This window comes from Thamnophis sirtalis, unplaced genomic scaffold, assembly GCF_051295495.1.
Source record: "Thamnophis sirtalis isolate CommonGarterSnake01/CBP01778 unplaced genomic scaffold, rThaSir2_p1.2 scaffold_1, whole genome shotgun sequence".
Classification (NCBI taxonomy): domain Eukaryota; kingdom Metazoa; phylum Chordata; class Lepidosauria; order Squamata; family Natricidae; genus Thamnophis; species Thamnophis sirtalis.
In genome coordinates this window covers 81,206,511-81,228,465 of record NW_028261381.1, presented here as the reverse complement: position 1 = coordinate 81,228,465, position 21,955 = coordinate 81,206,511, and the positions used below count along the sequence as shown (strand labels likewise).

Here is a 21,955-nt window from a genome sequence, read left to right as displayed (position 1 = left end):
AGCTTTCCCCTTCTTTGTATCCAAGTTTATCATGGGCTTGTTCAAGAGCTGCTTTTGTATTCTTTCTTTTTTCAGGAAAGGAAATAAGATCTTCCTCTTTAAATTGTTTGAACAAGGTTATAATGATTTAAAATATTTAGAGCCTAAGTACGTACTGTATGTATGTACTGGGATTATACGCTGCTACCAAATATCAGTTCTGGGCAGCTTACAAACTCAGTATTTGTAAATAGGAATAAAATATACAAGATCTATAATAATCAATGTAAGTAACATAGTACAAATGAAACTTAGTTCCCAAAACAAATAAAATTGCATCCATTTAGGATCTTTAAAAAAGTAGAATTCTTGTAAAAACCAAATGGCTTTGTTTCTCAAACCAGCAAATATATCCAACACACCTACTTCCTCCTGTTTATTTTCCCCACAACAACAACTATGAGGTGAATTGGACTGAAAAAGAGTGACTGGCCTAAGGTCACCCAGCTGGCTTTCATAGCTAAGATGGGACTTAAACTCACAGCCTCTTGCTTTCTAGCTTGGTGCTTTAACCATTAGACCAAACTGGCCTTTTAATGGGGGATCTTTATCCTTCATAGCATTACACTTTCCCATATGAAATTGGCATCCAAACTGGGGGTCCTTCTGGATTCACAATTACTTCTTAAAAAGCATGTATTAGCTGTGGCCAAGAAGATTTTTGTACAGGTACTTTCGATGTGATAGTAGCTCTGCTTCTGTGACTTGGAAGCCCTTCATTTATGCCTTGGGTCACCTCATAATGAGACTACTGTAATGTGCTCTACATGAAGCTGTATTTGAACACAACTAAGAAGCTGTAGCTGGTCCAGAATGCACGGTGCATGAAGTGATGGGCGAATCACAGTATGCTCATGTATCCCTGCCATTTTGAGAATTGCATGAATTCTCAAATTCTGTTGGTTATCGCCTGTAAAGACCTTCAGAGCATAGGGCTAAGCTATTCAAGGAACCATGTGTCTTTATGTGTTTCAGCCCAGCTAGTGACATCAACTGGAATGGGCACACTCCAGATCCCATTGATTAGGGCAGCACCTATAATAAATGTTATAAGCAATAAGCAGCACCTTAAATTGCACCTGGATGCTATCTGATAACTAGTGCAGCTCTCATGCATGATAGATTATGAAGATTACTGTTAACATCCTGAATGCATTATGGATAAAAAGAAAGCACTTAAACAACAATAATGACAATGTGCAGTGACCAGTCAATAGTTTAGTGAAATTAAAGTATAAAGATATGTTCTTGTTGATAAAATTATTATTTTTATATATATATATTCTGTCAGGACAAACACATCTTTCAGTAATATCAACAATAGTGGTTCCTTTAAAAATGAGGAAAATGTGTCCTTGTTTCATCCAGATGGCCTCTTTCTGCATAATAGCAATATCACTTAGACTTCACAGCGCTTTACAGCCTTCTCTAAGTGGTTTACAGGATCAGCATAATGCCCCAACAATCTGCGTCCTCATTTTACTGGCCTCGGAAGAATGGAAGACTGAGTCAACCATGAGCTGGTGAGAATTGAACTGCTGGCAGTCACCAGAATTAGCCTGCACTACTGCATTTTAACCACTGCACCACAATGGCTCTATAATAATATAGATTCATCCTTATATACAGTATCCTTAAGTCAGAAGAAACAATGCTAAAGGATAATGAATCAAGAGGTCTCTGCATGCAGTTGGAATAGTCAAGAGAACAAACTAAATCAATACCTTAATTTGAGTTACAGGGCTGGTCCCTCTCTTTTCGTTTTTCATCCCAGTTGGTGAGAGCGTCCCTGTGGTATTTGGCGGCTGAGGCGTGGAAGGCATCTTGGTGCCAGGCGATACTTGCATGCTGGCCAACTGAGCGGCATAGAGTTGCTGCAAAACAAAAACAGCTTTTCTCTTTTAGGAGCCCTGGAACAGAGATTCCTAAGTGGCAAGCACTGTGTTTTGGATTCCTGGACATGGGGCATTGCACATCTAAACCAGCATGATGAAAGGTATGGACCTTTCTGGATTAAGGGTCATAAGAAACAAACTGTGGGTATCATACCAACAATGCTTCATTTTGGTTTTAATGCTTTGCAGTGTTTCTCTGACTTGAAGGTTACAATTATGGGTAGTCTTCGACTTACAACAATTCGTTTAGTGATTGTTCGAAGTTACAATGGAATTGAAAAAAAGTGACTTATGACCATTTTTCACCTTTAGGACCATTGCAGCATCCCCGTGGTCATGTGATCAAAATTCAGATACTTGGCAACTGACTCATATTTATGATGATTGCAATGTCCCCAGCAGGGGTGGGTTGCTAATCCCGTTCCAACCAGTTCGGTTGGAACGGGGCCGGTGGCATCCTCGTGCACGCGTGCAGTTCACGCATGCGTCTTAGCACCTGCGCGATGCTCCAGCTGCTCGCGGAGACTCGCACAGGCGCTGTATGTGCCATGCGCCTGCGTGGAAGCACAGAAGCCTTCAAAGACCGGTAAGGAGCGCGGGCGGGCGGGTGGGCCCTTCGCCGTTCCCGGGAGTTACTTACTTCCGGGTTTGCCAACCAACCGGTTCGCGGGGACCGCCGCGAACCGGTTGAAACCCACCCCTGGTCCCCAGGATCATGTGATCACCTTTTGTGACTTTGCATGAAATCCACCTAGCTCCATGGTTTGTTTGTTTGTTTTCGCAGCATGTGAACTAGTATACTCTTAGTATCATTCTTTATTAGTTTCATAGACCAGAATATTATTGATGAGTAATTGCCAAGTTCCTAAGTGTATTATTTCATAGACAAGCTACATTGGATTACCATAATAGAAGAACACAGTTTGGGGGGGGGGGGGATGTGATGTTGTAAGAGGACATATATTTATATAGCTGGGTCTGTGCTTATTTGTTTACTTTAAAAAGCTGTACTTCTCTTTTCCTTATATAGGTTATATTGCTGTGACAAATGCCACGATCCATCTACAGACACTCTTTACTTGAGAACAGAAAACTGAAGGGCCAGGCAATATTTTCTCAGTTTACAACTTGTATTAACAAAATGTGTTCCTTGCCACGATTCAGATGTCACGTCTTGCCCCTAGAACCAGCCAGAATGTACCTAAACTGAAGGTTCAGTTTTCTCACTTCGTCTTCTTCAAGGCATATCTCAGATCTACTTGTGTCAGCTATGTTATGTGAGAGTCTAGAGACATACTTAATATGGATTCAGAAAAGAAAGTGCATGACCAAATGAACTTTTATACTTTGGGCAAATATATTCAAGAATGTCAAAGCAAAGCACTGAGCCATTCTCAGTCCAAGAGCAATATTTTTCAGAGGCAATTTATCCTCAAATAAGGCAACATGTCGATCATCTCTCAAGAGACACCAGGCTAAAAGAGAACCACACAGAGCCTACTATATCATGATTCATTATGAAATTTGCTTCATATGACCTGGTTTTCAGGATCAGGAAATATCTAATTGTTAAAAAGTCCAGAATTTCAAAACATTTTACAGCCTTGTAAAGAGATACTCTTTTGTTGACTAAAAATAACCATCATTTCAGTGTTTTGCATAATGGCTGTATTCTGCTGTGGGGTGAAGAACGGTGATTATATTAGCCACTGGCATTCAGTCTAATTTCAGTAACTAAAATAGTTATCAAGGTTCCACATGCATATTGACATTTGATACTTCAACAGAAATATTTTCCATTGCAATGTTAACTTTACAGCTCTTGGTAGCTCTTTTAAGCTACTACTACATCATTAATTCTATCATGGGTTAGTCATCTTTGAATGTCAGGAGTCATAACTACTGTTTTCAGAGTAATTATTAATTTTTAATGTACCTTCTTCTACTGCATTTTTACTGGTTCATAAAATAATAGTTTCATGATTGGTACAATAATATTTCCAGAACTTCAAATAAATAAAACCTGCTTTTGCTTTACGTGTGAGGCAAACTCTGAAACGATAAGCGATAATAGACAGTGAAGGATCTCTGCATACTAATCCAGAGGATTATCTATTACACATTCTATGTGAATCTCTCTCTCTCTCTCTCTCTCTCTCTCTCTCTCTCTCTCTCTCTCTGTGTGTGTGTGTGTGTGTGTGTGTGTGTGTGTGTGTGTGAATGTAATGTTTTAACTAAGGGAGTGACATTTTATAAAGAAGAAATAAACTTTTAGATGCAATTTAGATGAATACTAAAATTAAATGTGGGGAACATGTTTATTTCTTGTTTGACTAGCTGATAACCTGTATGTCTGGACCAAACATATTTCTAATGTTGGATTTTCCCCCTTATCAGAGGGAGCCCCCTTGTGAAGCACCTTACCATGGCAACTCCACTGCGCTGTACGTAGAAGCCATGTTATGGCAGCACAGTAGAAGCCATTGGAAGGCACAACAGGCTGTATTGTAATAGAACACACACCCCCTTGAGGGTCTTACCCCCACAGTATTTTTTTTTCAGAGAGTAAGCCATCTGTGTACCAAGTTTGGTTGAAATTGCTCAAGGTATTCCAGCATAACTCTGCATAACTCTGGAACACACACACACACACACACACACACAAACACAAACACACACGTTTTTATATATATAGATTATATACCATCCAATTTCAAGCAAATCTGGACAGGTTCCCATATACTAAATAAGTTAGAATGGTATAATAAGAATTAATACACAACAGCAACGAGACTAACTTAAAAAATTAAAAAAGGAACAAGACAATGGGCAGGCAACCTATAAAATTCCATGAAAGGGCCTACAAGCAGGTCTTTGTTGCTGTCTGAAACAACAGCAGTATGACAGCCATCCAGAACTCAGAAGATACATTGTTCCAGGGGGAAGGCACTTCAATAAAGAAGACACACTCCTTGGGTCTTGATAGATGACATTGTTTAATCGAAGAAACACAACTGGGAGACAATTAGAGAATATACTGTAGATCATAACCAGCACTTTGAGTTGAACATTTTAAAACTCAAAAACAAACTAAAACAATGGATAAACATTTATAAAGGTAAAGGTAAAGGTTCCCCTCGCACATATCTTCTAGTCATTCCCATCTCTAGGGGGCAGTGCTCATCTCCATTTCAAAGCCCAAGAGCCAGCACTGTCTAAAGATGTCTCCATGGTCATGTGGCCAACGTGCCTAAATGTCGAAGGTGCATGGTACACTGTTACCGTCCCACCAAAGGTGGTTCCTATTTTTTCTACTTGCATTTTTACATGCTTTCAAACTGCTAGGTTGGCAGAAGCTGGAACAAGTAATGGGAGCTCACTCCATTACGTGGTGCTAGGGATTTGAACCGCCAAAGTGCCGACCTTTCTGATTGACAAACTCAGCATCAAGATCACTGTCGTTTGTCAGATGAACTGATGAACCATGGGAAGCTGCTATAGTGAATTAAGTCACGATTTCCTGGACTACAGTCCCTATTTTTACAATTATATATAGGATTTAGTTCATTTTAATTTGCTTCCATATGAGGAAGAGGAATCAGACCAATGAAAGTACTGTAGCGATGGAATCCCCCCTTCTTTTCTATGTGCATCTTTACATCATGCATATGCCAAAGGAGTCGAGCATGCAGTATGATGCTAAAATGTTGTTTTTGTCATTCTGAAAAAAGCAAAAGATCCTGCAGATTTGCTACTTACTTTCATGAATTATGAGTACACCAGGCTAAGGTGAACCAAAGTGATTTCAAAAACACTTTATGAAGTAGCTATTTCAACCTCCCAAAATTCTTGAGGTTTCAGAGGGCTGGATTTTTTTCCTAGTGACACTAAGCATCTCTTTCAATCCCAATCTAAGAAATTTAGCATGGCATGACGTTTTTTTTTTTAAAAAAAAAATAAAGTTCTTTGGATCCTTAACTATGGACAATCCCAGGAGCATTCAATTCCATAAAATGTAAAGATCGTGACATGAGGGATAAACTGTGTTCCCGCAAATGGAGGCAATTTTAAAAGAAACTAAAAACTCATCAGCAACTTAGCTGTGTGACAATTCAGAGGCAACTACAAAACTGCTTCCAAGAGCTTGCCAAGGGAGCCAGATGCTCTTGTTAGAAAAATAGCTCTCTGCTCAGCATCTGGGTTCTTTAAAAAAAAAAAGATAAATCCCACGTACAATTGCATACATCATTTGAAGATAGCAGATAGCATACACGGTTTGAAGATAGCAGAAGTTTAAAAGTTATTAACTGGATTAAGTTACCTACTTTAAAAATTGTTCTGATGGAAGGGGAAAGCTGAAATAACAGGTTTTAGGCATCTTTTCCATGCACATTTTATGCATTTAACATCTCCTTTGAACATATGTTACCTGTTATGATTGCAAATATTGTAAATATCAATGTTTCTATATTCAAAATAATATTGCAGCAAAACTACACATTTTTATATAACATGTCTGTAGGATCATAATAATAGTGCTTAAGACTTATATAGCACTTCACAATGTTTTACAGGCCTCTCTAAGAAGTTTACAGAGTCAGCATATTGCCCCCAACTGTCTGGGTCCTCATTTTACCAACTTCAGAAAGATGGAAAGCACAAACAACTTTGAACCAGTGATAATCGAACTGCTGGAAGTCAGCAGAATTAGCCTGCAATACCATGGCTCTTCATCTTAGCTAAATATAACGTTAATAAACTGAAAATGTTATTACAGCTTTTAAAAAATCCTAGCATTATGGGTGAACACGCCCCGTCCCCCGCACACACACTCATTGAACACATGTTCAATTTAATTAGCTTTAGAAAGCCAATCTGCAGGTTATTTAGTGAGCCGTGGTGGTGCGGTGGTTAGAATGCAGTATTGCAGGCAAAGTCTGCCCATAGCCAAGGTATTCGACCTTGATGGGGTCCAAGGTTGACTTCGCCTTCCATTCTTCCAAGGTCTGCAAAATGAGGAGCCAGATTGTTGGGGGCAATATGCTGACTCTGTAAACTGCTTAGTTAGTGCTGTAAAATATGATGGGGCAGTATATAAATCTAAGCATTAATGCTATTTACAGGTATTCAGTTTTGACTTGGGCTAAATATTAATAGTGAAATATAAAAAAGTGGAATCGGAATAATGAACTCTATGAACAGGAAGTACAGGAAACATAATCCTAATGTTTTAAAACTGTACTAATTAGTGCCTTCAAAACATGCTAACAATTTCATAGGCTGGTTTATATCAGTTTTCCCTCATGCAACGCTATCCAGGAATATGTTTTCATGTGGAATGTCTTCTATGAACCAGGCTCTCTATAAATACAGCTGTTGTTCCTCATTAGGAGCCATATCAAGGGCTGCCACAATTGAGAATCAGTAACTAGGTTGACAAAAATAAGTAATAAATGCAGTGGCTGCATCCATGTTTGCACACACACACACACACACACACACACACACACACACACACACCAAGTTAATAAATGACATCTGATGTATAAAAGTTTTCTAAAGCTGTTTAGGAGTCAGAGACAAAAGTCCAAATAGATGTAAGAAACACACATTCCACATTGAACTGAAACATGAGGGTTTGGGTGGAAGAGATGTTGCATTCTTTGTTTACAGGACAGTTATATGAATCCTCTGCCTTCTCCTGTTTCAGATACTACTGCAATAGTAAAAAAATCCTGCTGACATTGGTAGGAATTTCCTTCACAATGCTGACAGCACAACCCCAACAAATACTCTCCTCCTGTAGTATGAGATTGAGAGACTGACGTTGTTTTTGTTACAAAGATAGCACACACACAGAGACAAGCTCTCCTGCTCTCTCTCCTTCCCTTCCTCCCTCTCTCTCTCTCATACACGTCAGGAATTTTAATACTGAAATGTCTATTCCCTATCTGATCATCCTTTTACTCTTAGCCCAGTTAGGTCAATGGTCAGCTTTAAATTCTAGAGCAGATGCAGGCCATGAAGGCAACATGCAGTTCCAATACAGATCAATCAGCCGTTCATGTACATATACATGAACCACACACTCATAACACATAAGGATAGTTAGACTTCTCTTGTCCCACTAGGTTAAAGGTTTTCTGAGGGTAGAAATATAGCAGTAGCAAGTTGAACAGCACTTGCCGAAGAAGCTGCCAAGGTCTATGAAAAAAGGCTTATATCTAGAGTATTGCTTAACTGGAAGATCAATATTTACAAAGACAAGGGGGAGATTGCCAATCATTCTCATTATCAGCCTACCTATTTGGAGTGGAATTTACTGTACTAAGTAATTGTACACAGAATGGAAGTCAACTCTCTCTAATTAAGCTAGAGAGAAAAACAGATTATCCTGGAAATTTCAAGGTAGAAACTATTATAAATACACACAGACACACACACACACTCATAACAATATTTACATACCTTACCTTTCAGGATAATAAATATTATACAAAGCATAAAAAGTGTAAATAATAACAGAAGAAATTTAAGTGAGGAATTAGAGAGAAATGGCAACTTAAGCATACTTAACTCTGTACCTCCCCAGCATTCTTTACATAACTTTGTATCCTTGCAAACTATCCTTACTTCTAAAACAGACATATCCCAATTCATACACTCTGTTTGTGTGCATGTTTGTGTGCGTGTATGTGTGTGTGTCTTTAATCTGGCTTAACAGAAAAAGGCATATTCATTATTGAGGTTTCATTACTTAACTATTGTATCAATATCCTGATGCAAAATAAGAATTTATTTTGTGTTTGCATATGTATATGTGATCACACCATGTACTAGATCACAAAATATGGATATTTGTCTGTATAATTTTGAAATGGTTACTATTTCCTTGAATTTTTTAGATGCCTACCGTTGGCCAGAGATTCAAATCAGCACTTTCTTTCTGTCACTCTTCATACAATTGACTATAATTTACAGCTCAGCAAGAGGATTCATGAAACAAGTATCTATTTTACTTTGGCAAACTAATTCTAGCTAATCAAAGCTTTCCAGAAAAACAACTCAGCATGAAGCTCTGCAAGAGAAATATGCCGAGAACAAAGCTTTTTGTCAAACAACACATCTTGAGATGTAAACACATATGTCTCTTATAGGAAATGTTATCGCTTCCACATTAATCGGCATACAAAAGAAGTATTCTTGTCGCAGACCTAGTTCAACTGGGGAGCTATCGTCACTGGAAACAAGAGCCTGATTAGGTTCCCACACAGATATGAATAGACTTTCTTTTTTTGAGCAAAATGCCATTTCTCCTTGTTTCTTAAGAACAGACAGGCAATTGTAATTGTTAACGAAAAAAGGAGCCCCAAAACAAGTCCTCCAAATTATCTTGGCACTCAAGACATTTGTTTCTTCACTTGTGGCTTCCCTTCTTGTTGTTATCCAGTCATTTCTATTATCCATCTGGTTGTTCTGTTTTGGAAAGCCTGAACTGATTCACAGCTGTGAAGATGAGCAAGATCTGGGATGGCTTTAAGCACATGGAGATCTCCGAACTGCTAATGAAGTCAGCAGACCGTGGGACAGATGTTAAAAGGATTCATAAAATAACTCAGTGGCAAAGCTCCTGACCTCTGTTGGGGATGATGATGATGATGATGATTCCAGAAAAGAGCAAAACTGCATGCAAGAGCATCTACAATTAGAGAAACTTGCCAAGTCCCTTATTCATGTTGATTTCTTGCATTATGTTTCACAAGAAACAGCCTGTCCAGGATTAGTGCAGAGGAGAATGAGGCTAGGCTCTAATATAAATATTACTAGACCCAGATAATAAACCATGAACTTAAAAGAGACATACAACATTTGTTTTTGTTCTGAATGCTACGGTATCCATCTGGCACCATATGTGGTTTTTGTATTTAAAAAAGAAGTGACAATTCATAACGCTAACTACAACAGATCAGTTATAAAAATGCCAGCACAGTCAGAAATGCTAAAACCACACCTTTACCTTTTCTTTAAACACTGCTTGTTGTAGGAGTAAAGATAAAGTAAAAACAGAATTTTAAATGACTTAAGTCCTGCAGAGACATACAGTATATACATTTCTGTGATGATATACTTGTACCTAAAGATCAAGCAGCCTTATAATGGAGGTAAATATACATATCCCAGGATAATGTTGCACGGAATCTTGAGTTGGTTATTGGGGCCAAAGGTTTATCCTTGCAAGCTTTCAGTCTTATACTAAGTCCATCATGAGGTAATTTCTCTCTATCTCTCCAGAATATGTACACTGGGCTGCCCTACAATATGCATAGCACAGCCCAGTACATATACATATTCTGGAGAGAGGGAGAAGTTCCCTGATGATGGCCTCCAGCACGAGGCTGAAAGCTTGCAAGGATAAACCTTTGGTCTCAGTGACCAACTCATATTGGATCCTACAATCTTAGTCTTGGCTAGGGATCAAATGTGGGCTACCTATTTATGTGAAACTCCTTGTGCTAGAAACTCCCCCTAGAAACAGGAAATAAAATCACCTTTATTATTTTCCTTATTCATTTATTAAAATGAATGTATTAATTAAAAAAGTGATATGACTTTACATTTTATTTGGTTTTTTAATGACCTCTTATTGTATGGTAACTTTATATCAACAACTACCTACTTCATTTTGGAAAGTATTGTATCCATTTTATTACCACAGATATTAGCAAAAAATGTGTAATTTATTTCACCTTTGGAACCACCTTCTATAGTTAATATTTCCTGGCCTTTGTAAACTACAAGTGGGTGTGTGGGGGATAGATGTGGGGGTACAATCGCTTCTTTTCCATCACATATGTAATAACAAAAATGAGGCAGAAATTCCATCATGCATGAGTTTCTCTTCTCAATTCTCTCTTTTTTGAAGCAAGAAGACAGTATTACCTGTCCAGATAGATTTTTTTTTACCACAAATTGCAGGAGAATATTACATGTAGCGATTCTGATGATGGCTATATTCTGATCTGCCTGAAAAGTTTGACTCAAGTCAGTCTTGAATCAGAGTTGATTGTCCTGAAATATGATTCTCTAATCCAGATGTTTCAGACCAGAACAGCTTGTATCAGAATTAGTCAGAATGAAATACTTCAAGCAACTCTAGGACATTATCACTTTTCCTCCCCAGATAACATGCAGTGCAGTACTTCTTGAAGATATACTGGCATCAGGAAACAAACACTCTTCCACACAGTTTTTTGTACTGCTGCCATAGAATAGAAAGTGGGCAAAAACATTATACTCTGGCTTTCTTTGAAGTGCCATAAAAAGAGGATAATAGACATAGAACTCTACCTTCACAATTATTATATTAGGGCTAATAAATATGCATTTCCTCACATAAAAGATTACAAAATATATTGCCTGGCTCCTTAGCTGTACATATGCAAAGATGTACAGGATTCAATTTTTTTTACTACCAGTTCTGTGGGCATGGCTTGGTGGGCGCGGCATAGCTTGGTGGGTGTGGCAGGGGAAAGATACTGTAAAATCTCCATTCCCATCCCACTCCAGGAGAAAGTTACTGCAAAATCCCCATTCCCTCCCAATCAGCTGGGACTCGGGAAGCAGAGAATAGATGGGGGCAGGGACAGTCAGAGGTGATGTTTACTGGTTCTCTGAACTACTCAGTATTTCCATTACCAGTTCTCCACTGGTCAGAACTTGCTGAATACCACCTCTGAAAGATGCTAACTATACAACACAGTCATTTTATATGGTATCTGAGTTATGCATTCAATCTTATGTAAGTAGTTTTCCCAGTGCTAGTTCTGCCTGCATAATGAAATGTGCATCCCTCAAAATGAATGTGAAAGGGTTCTGGGTAAAAGAGCATCAGAACCATTTCATCCATAGCCAGAGAATAAACAGCAGCAGCACCTCTTCTATGGCTTATGTACACAGTGTGATCTTCAACAGAGAGATGCAATATTTTTTTTTTGAATTGCAACTTTGACAGAGTAAATTGAGAGGTATTGTGCTCCCTGAGAACAGCCAAATTACACAGGACAGATTCAATTATAATGTTTAACTATAACTTCCTTGAATTACCTGTTCACAACCAGTTTACTATAAAATCAAAAGTGCACCCCAAAAGCACACTTATCCACTTGGATAAACCATAAACAGCTGCCAGACTCTGCAGCTATCACAAGAATTTGGCATATGGTCTTTACATGAAGAGAACTCATTTTGCATCTGAAATAAAACAATTGTTTTGTTACAATTGTTGAAGTCTACAAAATTGCACCAGCAATGATGTTTATTTCTTGTAACATATTTAAATTGATAAAAATGTGTATGCTCTACAGAATGGAAATTGTTTGAAATAGTTGTGTTATTTAAAAAAAACTAAATGTTGGTTAATGTTATAGTACGATATGAAAATATTTTGGCCATACGAATCCCTAAGAGTACAGATAAGCATGTAGATCTATTATACACACAAAAACAAAAATGTTATATCTTTGGTTTCTATTCAGGAGGCCACAAGAAGGAATAATGAAAAAAGGGCAGAAGAGAAGAACATAAGAAAGGAAACAATCAAAGCAATGTAAAACTGAAGAGGCACTTGTCTGCACAGAAGGGAAGCTCATAATTCAGGTTCAGCATTGGCTCCACTCCAGACTGAGCACAGTTCGCCCCAGTTTGGGCAAACCGGTAGTGGTGGTGGCAGGAGGCTCCACCCACCTGCCCAGATGTTCTGTGCATGCGTAGAAAGTTCTGCGCATGCACGCGCTCCCGGTTCTGAACTGGTAGCAAAGGTAAGAGAATTTCATGCCTGTGTCTAATCTATCCCAACTCACAGCAATCTGAACAAGAATGTCTAAAGTCAGCTTTAAGAAAAGCCAGAAGAAGCAAGGGAGAAAAATAGTTTGGCAAATAGAAATATTGATTGTTCCCATCAATACCTAGAGACCTATACATAGACCTAGTTAATATAGGAAACATGGAAAGAGACAAAGTAATAAACAGGTGGATGGAAGTCAGGGTGGGTTCCTACCAGTTCTAACCTCTTCTATAGAAGATGTTCCACAAATCTACAGTGCCGTTTAGAACCGGTTCCAGCTCCCTCCCCCCCTCCGGTCCACACATCATCAAGATGAAGAGCGAGAGGAGGAATTCTGGGAGTTGAAGTCCACCAGTCTTAAAGCTGTCAAGTTTGAACACTCCTGGGTATTTTTCCTAAAGGGTTATGGGTGCAAGGGTCTTGTAACTTGACAGCTTTAAGACTTGCGTGCTTCAAATGCCAGAGTTTCTGATCCAAAATTTTGGTTGCTAAGCAAGAGTGTTGTTAAGTGAGTTTCAACACATTTTACAAGTTGGCCATGCCCACCCAGTCACATGGCTGTCAAGCCACTCCCACCCAGTCACATGGCCAGCAAGCCACTCCCACAAAGCAGGCCATACCTACAGAAGAGGTTCTAAAAAATTTTGAAACCCACCACTGATGGAAGTGGAGGCAACATTGTGCTGAATGCTGTATGATGGTCCTAAAATCAGAACTGCAGATCTCTTATGAACCCATTTGTAGAGGAGGCAAAAGTACACAGTAACTTGGTCACTAGGTCTCACCTCATTTCACTTTTTTTTCTTTTTTCCAACAGGCTGAGTGCTGCTCTTTTGTGAATACTGCTTTTCCTGTAGAGGTTTTTTTTTTTAAAAAAAAAAAAACAGGGCCTCTGAGAAAGGGTTTGATACAACTCAATGACTGAAGTAATACCTTTGTCCATCTGAGCATTAAATGATCCATTGAAATACAGCTTAGTTGGAAAGAATTTTTCAGTAAATGGTGGTTTCTAATTCCTCCCCCCCCCCACACTACTCTCCCAGCTGACTAGACTCTGGCTATGAAACTGCAGTTCAATCATTTTCGGTTGCCTCTTAGGTCAGGCCTTTAGTCAGTGTTAATTAAATATAACCCCCTTAGAATAGTAGAGGTTAACTGAGAGCCACAAATTGGTCTTCAATACAGAATCACTATTATTCAAATTGGGGGTGGGGAATATCTGTCAGGGAGACCATTTTTAATTACATATTGTTTTCAATGCATTATACGCAGAAGAGCGTAGCAGGGTGGGAAATACAACTTCCCCTGTTCGATTTTTAAATGCTATTTTATTTTGCAAATGATTCATTTTTTTTAAATAACAACCCGTCAAAAAAGGAAAGTGCTGGTGCCTTTCAACTGTTTCCATTCAATAAGGTGAAGCAATGTTCTTGCACCTGTTTCTGCTGCTGTTACAACTCTTGCACTTTTAGTCCCTCTCCTGTTGGTGCAAATATCAATACACCTTGAATTTCCTGTTGTCCGATTTTGCTATCTGTTTGTCCTTGAGGATTAACTGAAATTTTGTCTTTTCTTCACTCTAATGCTTTCACATGAGTATCTGGATTTCCTCTGAAGATTTTGTTTACTGCTTTGCTAGGAAAAAGAAACAAAAAGGGGAATCTGGGTCCCTCCCCCCCCCCGCAATGCCACCAACCCCATGTTCAAAACTATCTAAGGATTAAACCAAGTTGAGAGGCTTTATTTTAAACACACAGCAATTAGCCTTGTCTTTGTGAACATGACTTTCCTGTAAATACTCCACCTTGACTATCTCTTTGTCCCAAGATCCCTTAGAAGAAAGCAATCAAGCGATAATTCAGCATTATTGCTGCTTCAGTGCCCTAATCACTTAAAGAGCAGCAAAGACCCTATACTCACAGCCGCAAGGCTCCTGCAGCCTCTTGGCCTCAGGCAGCCTTCACAATCCAGTAGCATCCAGATGTCAAGAGGAAAAGCCAGGTCCTGGATGCATCAGGCTGCTTCCTTCCAGTATGGCCTAACAGCTGCTTCAGCTCCTGGCATTCAACATGCTGAATACACCGAGACCAAGGTGCAAGCTAGGGAATAGAAATAGGATGGAACTGAAGTGTGGAAATTTCCCCCATTTCACTGGGGTTTTATGAAGTGATATGCAGAATGCTTTTTAATTTCCTCCCGTTCTCACATTGTTTTCCTAAAAGCAAAACCTAACCTTTCGATGAATGGCATGTGCTATCTATTTTTAAAGAAGAGATTCTCTTGCAAAGAAATGGCCTGAAATGTCAACCTCCCATCATTGTTCTAACGCACACACACAAACACACACACACAGAGAGAGAGAGAGAGAGAGACAGAGACAGAGACAGAGAGACAGAGAGAGACAGAGAGAGAGAAAGACAGAGAGAGAGAGAGAGAGTTTACTATCACTTAGCCTGCTGGTTAATTTGCTTTATTTTAATTAGTATTGGTTAACCTTTCTTGTCACCCTAAATGAGGGATTTGGAATAGTAAGATTAAAACCAGATTCCGCATCTAAATGGTTTGAAAGGCTCGTGTTCCATAGGCAACAAACATTCAGCTGAGTGACCATATGCTTTTTTATGTGTTTATAGTGGCTTTCAGTTAAGTTGCTTAAGAGCTTTAAAATTACTAGGAACCATCCCCTCCCTTTCATCTGTAAGAAAAGAAAAAGGCTGTTAAGGGGCATGAGAAAAGGCAGAATCTAAAATATATCTGAATAGGAAGTCAACAATTCTTCAGACGGGCTCAATCAGTGACCTTAGACAAGCCGCCAATTTCCACAAATCATTTATAAAATGGGCATAGTAATGACAATACTTACAAGTCTTGCTGAGGGGGTAAACTAAAGCCTAACACAGTGCTTTAGAAGCGATCGATCAGAGCTGCTATTCTAAATGAGCCCAAAGTATTATTATTTGTATTGCTCATATCTAGTTAAAAGTTTATAATCTTAGTGCTTGCTTGTTCACATTTTAACAAAATCATTCTAAAAGTTAAAATAAGTGCAGGTTCATAGAATGCATTTCTTTACATGTATCTTCCTCATCTGTGCCTTCCTTGGCCTGACTTTTCACCCACTCCCCTGTGCGATTATTCTCACTGTCAGTCCTTATAGCATATTCTGTTTTATATGATAATAAAGACATTTTAGTTACTTAAACTGGTTAAGCCAAATTTTAATATCCTCGTTTACAGCCAAAGATCAAAAAAGAGAGACAGAGAAAAACCTTATATTATAATACAACCTATCTGATTACAATAGAACCTAAACTTACCTACATTCAAATTTGATGGTTTCTGGCCAGGTGTCCTTGTAGCAATAGCAGTTAGACTTATATACCGTTTCATAGGGCTTTCAGCCCTCTCTAAGCGGTTTACAGAATCAGCATATCGCCCCCACAGTCTGGGTCCTCATTTCACCCACCTCGGAAGGATGGAAGGCTGAGTCAACCTTGAGCCGGTGAGATTAGAACCGCTGAACTGCAGATAACAGTCAGCTGAAGTGGCCTGCAGTACTGCATCCTAACCACTGTGCCACCTTGGCTCTCTTGTAAACCATTCCGAGTAGAGATTTATATCCCCCACAACATTTTTTTAAAAAAATATTCCAAATATTGTTATGTCCTTATCTCAGTCTCTTCCTATGTAAATTTCCATGCCACTCAGTGTTTGAGTGGGGTTTTTTTAATGAAAATTGGCATTCCCCCCCCCCCCCATGTCTCATGTGGCAACCTTTGCTGAGTACAATTTCTACACTGGCTTACAGTCTATGTCTGACTGCTATATTGCACAGAATTTAACCGCCTTCCTAAAATCTTTGTGATTGTGCTCATTTAATAGAAATCACACAGCCGGTGTTGGGACAAGTATCGGTAATTTGTGATTAGAAGTGAAACTAACTCCTTCCTCCAATGGTGACAGACAGGATATTTCAGGTTCAGTATCTGAATATAGTGCTCTGGACAGGGTATATTATTGAGTTTTCTGGTCGATACTATTGAGGGCAAAGCATCTAAGCATGTCGCTGTGAGTGCCTTCCCATATAAGGATGAAAGCATATGAAAAAAAGTATTTCAGAATAGTGAAAGAGGGATACAGGTGAGATGTGGCATCTATACTTTTGCACATTCTGGTAAAAAATCCTCTGCTTGGATTTTTTGTTTCCATTTCCTTTACCTAACTGATATACTACGGTAAGTCTAATTGATACTGCTTTCTCCTTAGAGTCCACCACCCCCCTGCTCTTTGCCTCCTCAATTTCATCCCTCAATTACCACTTTTTCTCTAGCAACTCTTCAGGGGAACAGGTTACCCTTACAAGCCCTGAATCTGTACTTGTCACTTTACTGTAGGTCAGATCAGTAAATTTCCACTGACAACAAATTCAAATTTCAAGTCAACCCATGACAAAGTTTGAAGGGTTAGTTAGGCTTATGGTTTGCTGGCCACAGTAACATTAACAGTTGAGTAAGAAAAACTGAATAACTTTCTTGGATGAGAAGCAAAATGTTTTCAAGGAAAAAAAACAAGACAGTCCAATTGAAAATCTCCATAGACTTTTTATTTTTTGCTTTTTCTGGAATACATCTTGCTAATATAAACTGAGAAAATGAAATTAGATAACCTATCACTTAGGTTGCATATACAAAGGGAAATAAATTAATGTATATAAAATCTGACAGCATCAGAGACAAAATTTCGGTATTCATAATATAGTTATGAATATATCTGTAGCTATTTCTATAGCTATTGGCTCTAATTTGTAAGATAGCTTGCAACTGCTGTGGTATTTTTCACTAGCAGGAACTGAATCCACCAGATAGGTATATTATAAAAATCTGCTGGCTCTACTGATCAGGAGAAGTTTTATCACTCAGCTGGGGCACTTCTGGGGAAAAGAGCCATTCTAGCATCCCATTCAATTAACATATCATTAAAAAAAGGTTTTCCCCACTGAGGTTGCAGTGTCACTTGATAGGTAAACTTATTATATGTAAAGTGTAGCATTTGTGTGGCAGAGAAAATAAAGGATCAAGGGAAACTCTGGTATGCATTGTTTCTAAACTAGGCAATCAAACGTGGTGTGCAACTTCAACTTTTAAATAATTCCAACCTAAAAATCATTCAGTGACATTACCTACAGAAAATGCACAGTATAGTGCTAAATCCTACTCCTTTACATACAATAGACCTTACTCCAATGTAAAGAAATTGAAACAGGGAAAGCAAACATAATTCTTTAAAATCAAAAAGTTAATCAATATTTATTGCCTTTGATTTTCAAAGTAATTCATGATCAACCATTTTTATCCACCCAATGAATAGGTAGCTAAATGGATAACAAAATAGCATATGTGATCTTCCAACTAGTTTTGTTTTTTCTTCTATGTCATTGAATTTGACAGGGTATCAATGAGAACAAGAACATTGTACTTGTACTGGAATTCCACTAATCTTTTTCTGTAATCTGTCAACATCAGTATGCTTCTTTTTTACTTAAAACCACATTTTTCCATTTTAACAATGATAATCACTTACATAAAGCTATCCATTTATTGTTACTCTTATTTTGGATTTTGTCAATAAGCTAGTTTATTTGCATCTTTTTTCACCAAAAGCATCACTCAGGATAGATATCCGGGGGGGAAAGATTAAAATAACAAAGGCATAATAAAAATATTAAAATGTAACAAATAAAGACTCAAATGAAAACACTTTAGTGACTAATTAGCTAAAACACCCAAAGCCTGACTGAATAAACACATCTTTGCCAGCGGAAAGACAGCCAAGCTAATCTGATTTCTCTTGGCAAGGATGTTCAATCTGGGAGAAGTTACTGAAAAGGCCTTCTTTCAAGTCACTATCAAATGTGTATCCAATGCTTGTGCGACAGAGGAAAGAATCTTTTCTGAAGAACTTAAAGCCTTAAAGTCACATGAGAATCCCCCCCCCCAAAAAAAATACTTTGTTCCCAAGTTGTACTGGGCTTTATAAATCATAACCAGCACTTTTAATTGTGTCTAGAAATAGACTGGTGGCCACTGAGGTTGTTTCAACAAGGGAGCCAGTCACATGTTCTTTCTGTCTGTCTGGCTACAGCCTTCTGGATCAGCTGAATTTTCCAAACACTTAAAAAATAGTCCTATGCAAAGTGCATTACAGTAGCCCAATGGAATGCAGCTAAGCTATGTATCACCAGGGCCAAATATAATATGTAAATGTACTATCTCCAGGAACAGATAAAATTGGCACATTGCCTGAGCTATGCAAACAGCCATTGCCAAAACTTGGGCATCCAAATTCAAGACTGAATTAAGCACATCACAGCTGCCAACATGAATCTTTCGACTGGACAAGAGCACCTCTGTCTTGCCCTAATAAAACTTTCTTTACTCATCTTTATATTGAGAGGCTTACACAGAAGGAGGTTCTGCCTCAAATACAAATTTGAGGCAGAACATCAAATCTGGAAAAAAACAAATGAATTGGGAATAATTGTTTTGACACCACTTTTATCAATCTGTATGTACCACTGAGATATCTCAATAAACCAAGACCAGGGGTGGGTTTCAGCCAGTACAGACCAGTACGGGTGTACCGGTTGACGAAATTTAGCGTGCCTTATTGTACTGGTTCTTCCGGAGGCCCCCAACAAGCCCATGTGGTGTGCAGTACCCTCTTCTCTCTGTTAGCCGCCTCGTTTCCAATGAAGGTGGTGGGGAATCCATGCAGAAGGAAGAAATCACATGGATTCCCCTCATTGGAAACGAGGTGGCTGTCAGAGGAGACAGCAGCGTGGCCCATGGGCTTCTCCAACAAATCCTCCCCTCCTGTTCCTTCTTCTGCTGTTTGAACAAGCCATGCGGGGCGTGCTCCCTTGTCTTTCACAGCCGCCTCATTTCAGATTGGGGCGGAGATCCAGGGAGAGAGAGGGAAAAGATGGATTTCTTCCCCTCCCCATTGGAAACAAGGCGGCTGCCAAGACAAGTGAGCGCGCCCTGCATGGCTTGTTCAATTGGAGGGGAGAAATCCATCTTTTCTCCCTCTCCATGGATCCCCACCACAATTGGAAATGAGGCGGCTGTGAAAGACAAGGCAGCACACTCCACGTGGCTTGTTCAAACAGCAGAAGAAGGAACAGGAAAGGATTTCCATGCGGGGCTTTCCAAACAGCTGAACTCCCCTCCTGTTCCTTCTTCTGCTGTTTGAACAAGCCATGTGGGGCATGCTCCCTTGTCTTTGACAGCCACCTCGTTTCCAATTGGGGGAGAAGAAATCCATCTTTTCCCTCCCTCTCCATGGATCCCTGCCCCAATTGGAAACAAGGTGGCTGTGAAAGACAAGGCAGTGCACTCTGTGTGGCTTGTTCAAACAGGAGAAGAAGGAACAGGAGAGGAGTTCCATGCAAGGCTTTTCAAACAGCTGAACTCCCCTCCTGTTCCTCAGGCAGGCTGGATTGGGAGAGCACACCAGACTGTTGCTCCTCCTGTCACCGCTGCTGTTGGCACGACTCTCATGAGAGGAAGAGAAAAAATAATAAAAGGCTCCACGGTGGTGGGACTGGCCCGCCATGGAGCAACCCACCCTGCTCCCCCACCCAGCAGAGCTTTTTTTCCCCTCACCTCGGCTGTTCTTCATTCCTTCCTTCCCACACCACCCACCAAAGTGCTGCCCCCACTAGGCTGCCCTCGCTGCTGCTGCTGCGTCCCCTTCTGCATGCCTGGCCGCTGGCCTGAGGGGGAGCCCATGTTGGCAGCTATTGCTCCTGGGCTTGCTGTGGGTCATGCTGCTTGGTGGGCAGCGCCCCAACTCCCCCACCACCGCTGCCATGGCCACGCCGCCTCATCAGCAGCACCTCCCACCTGCAGAACCGAGGTGGGGAAGAAGATCAAGAGACACAGAGCCACAGACTCCTTTCCCACGCCCCACAGCTCGCCACCTTGGGTGGGACCAGGGTGCGCGCAGGGTGAGTGGAGTTTGCGACCAACTTTAAAGTGAATAGGGCTGTTTGTGACTAAATGGGACAGAGAAGATAGAGGGATGCAAGGGAACATGGAGGTAATCTAGTCCAGCCCCTTCCCAAGGCAGGAGTCCTTCCTTCTCTTTGAAAGCTGTCAGTGGCAGACATGAGGAAAATGGTTGTGTGTGTATGAGAGAGAGAGAGATGAAGAAAGAATTAGAAAGAGAAAGAAGGAAAGAGAAAGAAAAAGAAAAAAGTTGGAGAGAGAGGGACAAGAAAGAAGGGAGGAAGGAAGGGAAAGAAAGAAAGAAAGTGGGTGAGAGAGACAAAATAAAGAAAGAAAAAAAAAGAAAGAAGAAAGGAAGGAAGGAAGAAAGAAAGAAAGAAAGAAAGAAAGAAAGAAAGAAAGAAAGAAAGAAAGAAAGAAAGAAAGAAAGAAAGAAAGCTTATGATCACAATTAAGCCCAAAATTTTGGTTGCTAAGCAAGAACGTTGTTAAGTGAGTTTCACCACATTTTCCAACTTGCCCATGCCAACCCGGTCATATAACCACCAAGCCACTCCCACCCAGTCACATGACCACTGAGCCACTCCCACAAAATAGGCCACACCTATAGAATAGGTTCTAAAAAAAATTGAAATCCACCACTGACCAAGACCTTCTGACTCTTTCATTTATAAACCAGTCATCCCATTGTTTACATTTATACTGATGCTCTCATTTTATAATTTGAGAATTATAATCTCATTTTATAATTTGAGAAAGCAGAGAAATTATAATTTCTCTTCTTTTTCCATTGCTTATTGAGGTGGATATTTCCTCCTGCGAACATTCTATATAGCCTAGATTTTCCTTGTGTTTACAGAATGTGTGATTTGGAGTTTAAATTTTCATGGCATTTATTTACTTACTTGGAGTTTATATATTTAGTTAATGGCTTCAATTTTATGATTATAAGTAGGACTGAAAAGGCTTTCTAGGGTGTTCTGCATGCAGACCAATTCTTTCAGGACTCTCTGCAATAATGACAACAAAATTATCTTAAAATGATCTGTGGGAACAGCTCTAATATAGCATGTGAGGATAACAGCTGAAAACAAAAGGAAGAAAAAGCCAATGTATCCTTAGCTAAGATCTTTAAAATGTGGAAACTATTCTTTTGACGCAGGATTCAA

General features: G+C 39.5%; 1 protein-coding gene across 7 annotated transcripts in view; it reads right to left on the bottom strand.

The window, feature by feature from the left end:
* The window catches only part of SOX6 (SRY-box transcription factor 6), a 476,183-nt gene that overhangs the window by 68,976 nt on the left and 385,252 nt on the right, over window positions 1-21,955 (bottom strand). For all 7 annotated transcript variants that reach the window (XM_087717470.1, XM_087717425.1, XM_087717434.1 and 4 more), the window contains one exon: window positions 1,764-1,913. In XM_087717470.1, the coding sequence (XP_087573596.1) occupies window positions 1,764-1,913 (150 nt within the window). The remainder of the gene's footprint in view (window positions 1-1,763; window positions 1,914-21,955) is intronic.